Below are 10,745 nucleotides of genomic sequence, written 5' to 3' on the forward strand. Positions count from 1 at the left end.
TATGTTTAGTTACATGGTTCGGTACCTTTTCTCAGTAAGGCATTTTTATCTTACTTCCCCTGCGTCTTGCTTGTGATGTCTCTGCCTTTCCACTTTCCAGAATTCTCCTAATCTGGTCACCCCACAAATACTTCCTGCCTGGCTACAGGCCAATCAGCATTTTATGAAACCAATACAAGTGATAAATCTTTACAGTGTACAAGAGCATTATCTGACAGCACACATGTGCTCCCCTGTTCATCACTGAACATTCCTTTGCATGAATTGTATGTGTGTTTCCCAAGCCGATAGACCAGTCCTTGGTGGAGGAGACGAAGCTCAGTCAAGCTCCTCCCTCTTTGTTTTAGTGCATACCCGGCTCTAGTACTGACTTTTCTTTCTTTCTTTCTTTCTTTCTTTCTTTCTTTCTTTCTTTCTTTCTTTCTTTCTTTTCAAAAAAAGAAATAGCAGAGGATGCCCCCCACACCTAGAGATTTCTCATCACACGATCAGAAAACATCCATGTAATTTTTTAAAACATTTATTTAAACCACTCCTACCACCTCAAGACCAAAAGAAAAAAGGAACGTACGGAAGATTACATAGTTCTAATGAGAAATAAAAACAAACGTCTCAGAAAAGCTCAATTCAAACCTGCCATGACAGCCGTCTTCTGGATATAAACGGCCGTCAAATTGTGAACTCTTCAGCACATGCCAAACAGTGCAGCATTTGAACCCAACCTTGAACTCAATGGCCAGCTTTTTAACAGGCAGGCTTTGAAGCATTTAAACCACCAAATGGCAAAAAAAAAAAAAAAACCACAGTAACAATGCATGTATTTCTCCCAGCGCTACCCAAGCTCTGCCCCCTTCTTATGCCCCAGCAAGAGGGGCAATGCTGGCGCATAGTCCCAAGATCCACTAAGACAGCAAGCTGTCTGCCCCGAACTCAGTTCCGAGGCTGTGAGTTGAACTCTGTACAAATATTCTTGACGATCCTGGGGATGAATTTGTAGAGGTTGTCAAACTCATCCACAAAGAAGGAGTGGTCCCTGGCAGGGTGAGTGGCAATCACCTCCAGCTCGTCCTGAGCAGCCCATGCAACGCCTACTGCATATGTGATCACCCCTGCGGACACAAAGACGGGATGAAACAACGTCCTGAGCAAAGGGATAGCAATGAATATTTTCCCTCTGGATTCCCCAAATCAGAAATATGCCAAAGAAAACAAACGAGAGAACCCAGTGAAGCTCTGATTTCTAGAAATAAGCTAAGCGTGACTATTCATTCAATAAGCAATTTGAACATCACTCTATACAACAGCAACAAAAGTCATATAGCTGTTGTCTTAAGAGCTTATAGTCTTTTGACCCTGTTTGAGCATAGGGTCTTTGGCAGACATAATGAGGAAGTAAGTGGCAATGAGGTCGTGCTGGAAGAGAATGCACTCCTAATTCAACACCACTAGGTCCTTAAAAAAAAAGGAGGGAGAGATGGAGCTCGACACAGACATTGAGCATCAGTAGATGGAGGTCAGACCGAGGAACCCAAATGACTGAGGAAGAGGTAAGGACAATGCTACCCAGAGTCTTGGAGAGCATGCTCTTCCTGACGACTTGATACTGGGCATCTCAGCTACAGAATGGAGCAAAGAGAAATGACTGCTTCGCTCCAGGTTTGCACTGGTTCCCATTTTTCTTCTCTTTATTATCTAGGACGCAAGGAGCCAGCTGTGGGTTTTACAGTATTGTCAAGGAGCAGCCAGAACAGCTTTGCTGTTTGTGGGCCTTTGACTAAAGACAGGAAGACTTTATGCAGTCGAAACTATAGTGGCATTTCAGATGTGTTTTAATAAATAAAGTTTTCAGGAAGATCAGAGAATAAACAACCCCACTGGTCAGCCTTATAGACCAGGAAGCAGTACACACACCTTTAATCCCAGCAGCCACAGAAACTGGGTGGTGCACGCCTTTAATCCCAGTGGTGCATGCCTTTAATCCCAGAACTAGAGAGGAATATAAAATGGTAGGAGACAGCTCTCAACCTCAGTCTCATTCTGAGATTCCAGGAGGCAGGATCACCATTTTCAGACTGAGGTCAAGGTAAAAGCCAGTGGCTGACTGTTTTGCTTTTTTTGACCTTCAGGCTGAGCCCCAATTTCTCTGAGTTTTTATTAATCATGCTTCAAAAAAACTACACAACAGCAATAAAAGCTGGGTTTTCTAGAACCCAGGACCACTGTTTTGGGGAAATTTTCCACCAGCAACAGGGGCAGATGGTCACCCTGGCTGGACTTGGTACTCCAGGGGACATAGTACTTATTGTATTTTCATATTGAATCTCAGAGTTGGGCACTAAGACAGGAAACTCCATGTCATTAAAGCCCTTAACAGAGGTCTCTAACTCCAGTTCTGGTCTCCAAGGACACTGTATGCACATGATGTACAGACACACATGCAGACAAAAACATCCATTCATATAAAATAATACATAAATAAATTTATAAAAGTATATAGAATATTCTAGAAGGCAACTCAATTACACATAGGCACAGAACAACAAAGTCAACCGTGGTACGGAATTCTGTGCCCTTGCTTAGGTCTCTAGCGATTGCTAACCACTTTCCTTTGTTTTGTCTGTTAGTGTTTTGAGACAAGGTTTTACTATGCAACCTTGACTGGCCCAGAACTTGCAATGCAGGTTAGGCTGGCCTTGACTCACAGAGATCTGTTTGCTTCTGCTTCTGGAATGCTGGGATGCATGAGCCACCATGTCTGGCTCTTGGTTTACCTTCATTACTTGAGGCTTCCTTCAAGCCTGCTCTAATTTCACAGCATTTCTCAGAACAAGAACTTTATGTCCATGGACTGTACAGGGGATGTTTCCATGCAATTGATTCTTGTAAATTTTATAAAAGATTTTGTTCATCTTCCATGTTTTTAAAACCTTTTTTGGCTTTTTAAGATTTTAAATTATTTATTTATTTTTATTAGTGTGGGGTATACACGGGGACACACGTGACTCAGCGCATGTATGCGCTACACCCTGATCGTGTGTCGAAGGAGTCACTTCTCTCCTTCCACCTTTATGTAGGTTTGGGGGATCGAATTTATGCCCAGGCTTACACAGTAAGTGTTTTTATCCACTGAGCATCAGGAAATTTGGCATGGAATCTTTTTAAAAATATTTTGGATCAAGATTTCCCCCAAAAGACCAAGATCTGGTTAACTATCATTGCCAAAACAGTATTTTGCCTCTAGGTATGGTGACATGTCCTAATAATCCTAGCACATGGGAGGCTGAGATAGGAGGATTCTGTGTTTGAGGCCAGCCTGAATTTATATATAAATATCTCCCAGAAAAAAATCAAAACAAAAATGAATAGCCTCCTGCAATATTGCATTTCTTTAAAAGCATCATTATTCTGTAAAATGTACAAACGTGATTTGGAGTTAATAAAGTTAGAGGTTTGTAATCTTTCAGAGAATAGAATCAAATCCCGCTCCTCCCCCCTGCTACTTTATGCCCCTGTGGAAGGAGTTTTAGGCCACAGGGTATAAAAGAAAGGGTTACTATTTCATTGCCTGCAGGCTTTGGGTTTTCAAGGATACTTGAACCAATAGGCTGACTCCATTTGAGTCTGTGTCCCCTTCTCAGAGATGCCTACACTGTTCTCTCCCTAACACTCTCCCCATTATCGTGAACATTAAAATAAATAAATAAATAAATAAATAAATAAATAAATAAATAAATAAATGTATGTATGTTTGTGTACATCTGCATGTGAAGTGCCCATAGTGATCGAAAGAAGGTGTCAAATACCTCCAACTGGAGTTTCAGGTGGGTGTGGGCCACCATGTGGTGCTGGGAACTGAGACCAGGTCCTCTGCAAAAGCAGCAAATGCTAACCACTGGGCCGCCTCTCCAGCTCCCTGCTCACATTTCCTTAAGCCATAGGCAGAGCCAATGCATAAAAAGACAGTTCCCCCCTGTGCATCAAGGACCCTGCTCCTCTACCCCTCCAGAAACTCCGCTGTGCCCACACTTATAGCAGGAGTGCTCACCCTTCTGGTAGGCAGCCATGGCCGGGATCCGCACATCATCGTAGGACCTGCCGTCAGTGATAAGGATCATTATCTTCCTCTTGTTGGGTTTGGACTTCTTGAAGAGTTGTTCGAGGGCATACTGGATGGCAGCCCCTGTGCTGGTGCCCCCGCTCCAGTACCCCACCCTCTTGATGGCACTGAGGATGTCGTTTTTGCTGTTATAGCTGTCGAACCCAAATTCCAGCCGCTGCTCGTAGGTGTACTGCACGGCCCCAATGCGCGTGTCGGTGTCTGAAATCTCAAACTCCTTGCTGAGGTTGGCCACGAACTGCAGAACAGTGCGGAAGTTGCTTGTCCCCACGCTGCTTGAGCCATCAATAACAAAGCCGATGTCGGCAGAGTTTAAACAGGTCTTGCTGCAGGCCAGGCGGTCTGTGTCACAGATCCGCTTCACCAGGGGCTTCACGGTCTTGTGAAGGCTGAGCCAGCTCTGCACGTTGAAGGTGTAGAAGCCATTCGTCCTGCACACCGCCTGGAAGGCAGAAAGGAAAGATGTGGTCCAGGTCAGGGGTCAAGTCCTTCAGCCTGCCACCATTACTCTTTGCCACCAGGCAGGTTTTACAGTCACACTTCCTGTGTTAGACTTTACAGTACACTTTATTCCAGTTTTCTGTCTGGGTATTACTGAGGTCAAGACCCCTCCAGTAACCTCTGGGCTCACTCCAGTCCCCTTTGCTGAGTCCCTACCTTAGTGGAAAACAGTGAGATGAGCAAACTCATAGCGAGATGTGTGTTGTTGATTTAGCTTTATATTTATGCCTCTGCTGGTTCCTCAACTCACTTGTACTGGAAACCAGCCAGAAGTGGGGTGTTTATGGGTACCAACCATCACAGGGGAGGACTAAAGAAAGCTTTTGTTCTGATACACAAACAGAGATGTTCCCAGGGCAGCCCTGCACCCCGAGGGAGGGGATTCACAGTTGCTAAGTAGCCACATGGGTTGGAGTCACATGACACTCCTACAGTGTGGAATGATGTGGGACCCCCTCATCATGAAACAAAGGGCCAGCTGTGCAGGGACATCCTTGAGTCCCTGAGATGGGAGCATCAGTTTTATCTGTCATTAAACTCCAAGCTCTGCCGGCCACACAGCCCTGCCTCCAGGCAAATGAGTACTTATTTGTCTGTGCCCAAGCTTGTTCCAGAAAAAGAAAAAAAAAAATGAAAGGGAACGGCAAATAAAGCCTGAGCGAGTTGGTTAGTATGTTCTTAGAAATGAAGAGGCTTGTGTCCTGAGAGTGGTCTTCAATCCTCCAGCCTACAGACCTCTGGGGATCTGGCAGGGTCTGACGTCAGGACTACAAATGAACTGGTATTAACGACAAAATTATTGTAAGCAAGAAATAACTAAAATTTTTCCTAGAAAATATTTTCTTATTGATGTATAAAAACCGAAATGGGGTTCATGAAACTTTCCACAGCCTAGGCGCATGAATGCTGGGACGGAGCCGAGGGCCGGCTCGTGTGCAGAGAGGAGGAATCCCTCGAGACAGCCGGTGGGAAATCATGGCAGGAGACAGTGGTGGTGCTGGCTGTGGAGGGGACAGGTTTTAGCGGGGACACAGTGTGTATATGTGGAGGTCACAGCAGGCATGGCCAGGAAGGGAGGTTGGGGCACCATTCCAGGGCACCCCAGCAGCAACGGGTAATGGTGAAAGACTCGGAGCATGGACCCCAGACAGGCAAGATGTTTTGGAGTAAACTGGGGAACCTCAAAAGGAGAATGGACCAGTGGTGCAGTATTATCTGAGGCTTGGGAGCTGGTTTAGGGCTGGAAGTAGCAGAGGGCGAGAGCTGTGGTGTGGGTCTCAAGGCGTAATTCTGGGATGCCAAGGCCCCGGGCCAAGTGTGGGGCCACCCAAGAGAATCACAGGAACATGACCATTTTGATCTGGGAAGCGTAGACATCCTTTGTTTTCTTTATCAGATGGATTCAGTTGTACTATGAAGCTCGCGCTTTGCATGCCTGCGTGCATGCGTGCGCGTAGGTGTGTGAAGTCTACCAGGCTCCCCGGTGCCATGAGAGGAGCAAGGGGACATTTTAAATGAGACACTGAGGATACTGCTCTTGCCCTCTGCTCGCAAGCTTCTGAGTACGCAGTGAGAGTAAGTGTTGGCTTTGAAAAGACAATTTCAGTTCCCCCGGGGGACGTCCCATTCCTTACTCATGGGTTTCATGCCCATTTGAAGGCTCTAGCAAACCGTTCTGAGGTCATCAGAGCTTTTCAGAGTGCAGAGGCTCCTGCCCTTGAGTGGGCTCCTAGGCAGTTTTGTACCTTGCTGGCAAAGTTGGGCTCCGTCACGTAGTGCTTCTCCCTTTCCGCAGCCCCCTCGACAGTGATGAAGAAGACATTGATGCCGGACTCTCTCGCAACACGCGACACCTCTTCCACTTTGTCTGTGGGCCAGCCGTCCACCATGACCACAGCCACATTGGGAGCGCTGCCCCTGTTCCCATTTGCTTTGGAAAAGAAGTTCTTGGTTACAAAGGAGATGGCACGACCTGGAAGAAAAGGAAAATTTGTGCTTGGAGTGATTGTGGTAACTACAAAAACAGGAACAGATCACAACAGTACAAAGAGGCTAGGAGACAAGCTCATTCCCACTTCAGTTGTTTGTTTTTTCTTCTTCCTCCTATGTCTATCATCTAGCTCTATCTGTCTATCTATCTATCTATCTATCTATCTATCTATCTATCTATCCATCCATCCATCCATCCATCCATCCATCCATCCATCCATCCATCCATCCATATATCTACAGGGTTTTTCTGAGTAGCCCTATCTGTCCTGGAACTCTCTCTGTAAACCAGGCTGGCCTCGAGCTCACAGAGATCCTCCTGTCCAGCCTCTCGAGTTCTGGGATTAAAGACCTATGCCACCACCATCTGGCTGTTTCTTCTTTTTATACATTAAAAAAAATATCAGTTTATTTTTAGGTGTTCTGTGCAGCATCAGTCAGCTTCTTCCCAATGTTGTACAGTTTCTCCTTAGCTTCACTTTAAAACCCAGAGCTTCTAACTGTCTCCCGTTGGAAAAGAGAAGGTTTTAGGGTCTAGCAAGCAGGGGAGGCAGACTTCCATGAGGTCAAAGGGCCCCTTTTCTGCCTTGGGGGAATAACAGTATTAGACTCTTACAGGCCCCTAAACATTCTCTGTTGTGTCTGAGAACACGGGATGGGAGGGGTCAACTTGGAGTGACATTAGCCTCATCCGGGCCTCTTACAGCCGGAGTGGGCCCAGTGCTCCAGCTGTTGTGTGGCCCGCTGTCTTCCATGGTTAGTGATGTCTTTCCTACAGTCCAAGTCCAAGGGTACAGGTTTGGCTGGCCATGGAAGGGATATACCTCTTAGCAATGGAGAGGCTGGATTCTAGCCCTAGCTGTGACAACTACCAGTCCTGTAGGTCACTCAGTGTCCTGGGGCCTAGATTTCCAGATCAACATCTGCTTCAGCTGAGCGCCACAATCGTGTGGAATGATGGAGTCTGTGGCACGCTTTACTCACATGCATATTTCACACTGAGCCAGAACCTCGGGACATTTTCAACTAATCCAACCCACTTTTCCTGCTTTCCAGAATTTCCCTAGTTTTATCATTGAAAGCCATAGGCCCTGTGTATATTGAGACAGCCGCTCTGATTTTGAGTTAGCGTGGCTGCACATAGCATATAGCATAGCTCTCAACTTAGATCCTATGGATTGTCTGTGTGTGTGTTCCCCAAAGGGAGTCCTTGTGTATATGAATATATAAAAGGCCACAGTTGCTAGGAGATTCCCAAACAGGTTCTCATTTCAGTAACAGTCGCCTTGTTTAGACTCTAGAGTCAACACAGTTGTACTCGGTGCTCTTCTGGGTTTGCTCAACATCCTGGCTCCCCTAGCTTAAAGTCTTACCTGTCAATTGAAAGCTACAGGTAGTTGCATCCAAAACCGCTGGAGAAATGCCTTAGACTACCCTTTGTGAACTGGCTGCAGAGACCCCGTCATAAAGGAAAAACATGGCTTTTGAGAATTCAAGGCGTAAAGTGCCCAGCAGTCCCTTCCAGCATAATATTAAGCACCCATAGTCAAGTGCATGAGTTGTAAGATGCCATGAGATCTCTGACTCAATCCAGTCTTAAATATGGTGGCCTAAGTGGACTAGTGCTCGACATCCACTCTCTCCACCTTGAAATGAGAGGCTGAAATCTGAAAGCTACATTACCCATAGTCCCTTGGGCCTGTACTTTGGGCTACATCTTAGTTCCCCAAGTTGATTCCCTTGAAGGAGGTTTAGGAAATGAAAGGGAGGCAGAGGCTGTGATTTGGTGAAACTGTGGTATATTTGGCTTCTTGGTGCTGTGTTTGGTTGGCAGCTTTGATGGTGTTGAGGAGTGAGGGTGGAACTTGCTTGTGTGTGTGTGTGTGTGTGTGTGTGTGTGTGTGTGTGTGTGTGTGTGTGTGAATGGGGAGGGGAGGGCATGGCACTGGTGCTGTGAGCTGTGCATACAGCTTCCTCGTCATGGCTGCATTCTGGTTGCAGCAGGTTCATGAAAAGTCCTTGTTGTCAGGATTTGAGAACAGCTTTCCCAACACTGGAAGAAGTAGTGGCTCCCTTACTGTTGCTTGCTCTGCACAGCACCTTGAGAAGTCATTCTCAATGCCTAAACCACACTGTACCTCTTCAGCCCTTCCTATGGTCCTCTATGAACCAACTCCCATGGACCTCAGTCATCCCTGGATTCCCGGATGATGCAGAGGCAGACTAAGAACATATTGTTCTCTGCAAATGTCTACCACTGCGTTAGGACACCTCTGTGACATCATCAGGAATTAAGAGCCTCGCTAGGTTTTCTCATTGGAATTTTGCTTGTATTAGCAATAAATTAAACACAAATATGCAGTCTTCTCTGTCATGCTTATGATGCAGATAGCGTGGTTTGCAGACAAGGATTCAGTGACTCAGCTAGTGTTATTTAGCATTGCACTGCTGTGAAGGGTTCTGCACTTGCCAAATATTAATGTTCTGGTCACTAGAGAGATATGAGAGGGAGGTAACTCATTATTCAGACTTTTTATAATTCCAGGGATGCTCTGTGGATATTAGTTCTGCTTGCTGTTTTTCTCCATGCTCCGTACATTTATGTTTTTGTTTTTTTTTTTTTTGATTTTTCGAGACAGGGTTTCTCTGTAGCTTTTGGTTCCTGTCCTGGAACTAGCTCTTGTAGACCAGGCTGGCCTCGAACTCACAGAGATCCGCCTGCCTCTGCCTCCCGAGTGCTAGGATTAAAGGTGTGTGCCACCATCGCCCGGCTCCGTACATTTATGCCACCATAACTGGCATCTGACTTCCCTTGGCCTTAAATGCTTGGAAGTTTCCCTAAAGTAGAACCAGCCTTCCCCCCAGCCTTCGAGGATGGTTGTTGTAAACCCTGCCCCCTTGTCCAGTCTCCTCTGGGTGAACAGGTATAGTGGAACTTCTGGGGCTGCCCCATGGAGAGCTAGGCTTGAACTTCTAGGGCCACTTGCCCCTCTGAAGGTTCAGATGCCACAGAGAACTCATCTTCAGACACAGGGCTTGCGTCTCTTGGCATAGTCACCGGTACAACTTTGATGGGAACAAGGCCCCTGAAGGGACCTCCCGAGTGGGATAGTGACAGACCTCGTGCTAACTGGTTGGTATTTATAGGCCAACTATGACATGGTCATTACAGCTGCCCTATTAGTCCCGAGGAATGTGGCCTCAAGCCACAGAGGCAAGGGCCGCTGAGGCACCAGCGTCTGACCATCCCTGCACCCGAATCCATGGTGACACTTTCAGAAAGATGCAGAGGCTGCGTGTCACTTCTTGATGGATTATTTTTTCCCTCCTCCTCCAATATAGAATATTATAAGACAACCACATAGAAGGCGCACCATGGTAACAAGGTAGAATTACCCGAATCTGGGTCACATACCTGCATTAGAAAGGCCTCCTCTCTGGGTAATTTTCTCTATAGCTGTCTTCAGATCTTGAGAATTCGTGTGAGTTTTGAGGTTAAACTGGGTAGCGGGGTTGTCTCTAAAGAGAACAAGAGAGAAAAGTTAGCTAGAAAGTTATTCCCTTTGGAGGAAAGGAGAAACCATAGTTGATGCCTTCGTGTACAAATAAAATGGTTGCTGGGACAAGGCCTGAGGCTGTGTTCATGAAGTGTTCCTCGGTGGACAAGGTGATGATGACACACGGAGGCTGGGGTCCTCCACAGGGACCATAGGGACAGCAGGCAGCTTGGGACAGGAATGGAAGGTTTGAGTTATATTTTTAGCTGTGCCATGTCATAGCTCTGATGTCTCTTTGTTTCTTCTCAGAGCACAGAGGAAAGTCCTCTTTAGTTTATCTCCTCAGTAATGAATTTCCTTTTCTTTTATTGATTTTCTTTGACACCATCTTACATGAATATGGGTACCTAATGTATTCTGACCATCTGCTCTCCTCTGCCCCCTCTTATTTTCTCCCCATCCTGATGTGGGAGTGATTTCTTATTAATAAAGAAACTGCCTAGACCCATTTGATAGGCCAACCCTTAGGTAGGCAGAGTAAACAGAACAGAATGCGGGGAGAAAGAAGCTGAGTCAAGGGGTCGCCATGATTCTCCCACTCCAGGCAGACGCAGGTTAAGATCATTCCTGGTAAGCCAGCT

At 46.2% G+C, this 10,745-nt stretch overlaps 1 protein-coding gene across 1 annotated transcript in view; it reads right to left on the bottom strand.

The window, feature by feature from the left end:
- Positions 1–57: 57 nt before the first annotated feature.
- The window catches only part of Vit (vitrin), a 120,280-nt gene continuing 109,592 nt past the window's right edge, over positions 58–10,745 (bottom strand). Inside the window, exons 11-14 of the mRNA XM_005360782.3 lie at positions 10,023–10,126; positions 6,364–6,590; positions 4,046–4,559; positions 58–1,109 (exon numbers count right to left, since the gene is read on the bottom strand). Coding sequence (XP_005360839.1) covers positions 931–1,109; positions 4,046–4,559; positions 6,364–6,590; positions 10,023–10,126 — 1,024 coding nt within the window. The 3' untranslated portion in view covers positions 58–930. The remainder of the gene's footprint in view (positions 1,110–4,045; positions 4,560–6,363; positions 6,591–10,022; positions 10,127–10,745) is intronic.

This window comes from Microtus ochrogaster, linkage group LG3, assembly GCF_000317375.1.
Source record: "Microtus ochrogaster isolate Prairie Vole_2 linkage group LG3, MicOch1.0, whole genome shotgun sequence".
Classification (NCBI taxonomy): Eukaryota; Metazoa; Chordata; class Mammalia; order Rodentia; family Cricetidae; genus Microtus; species Microtus ochrogaster.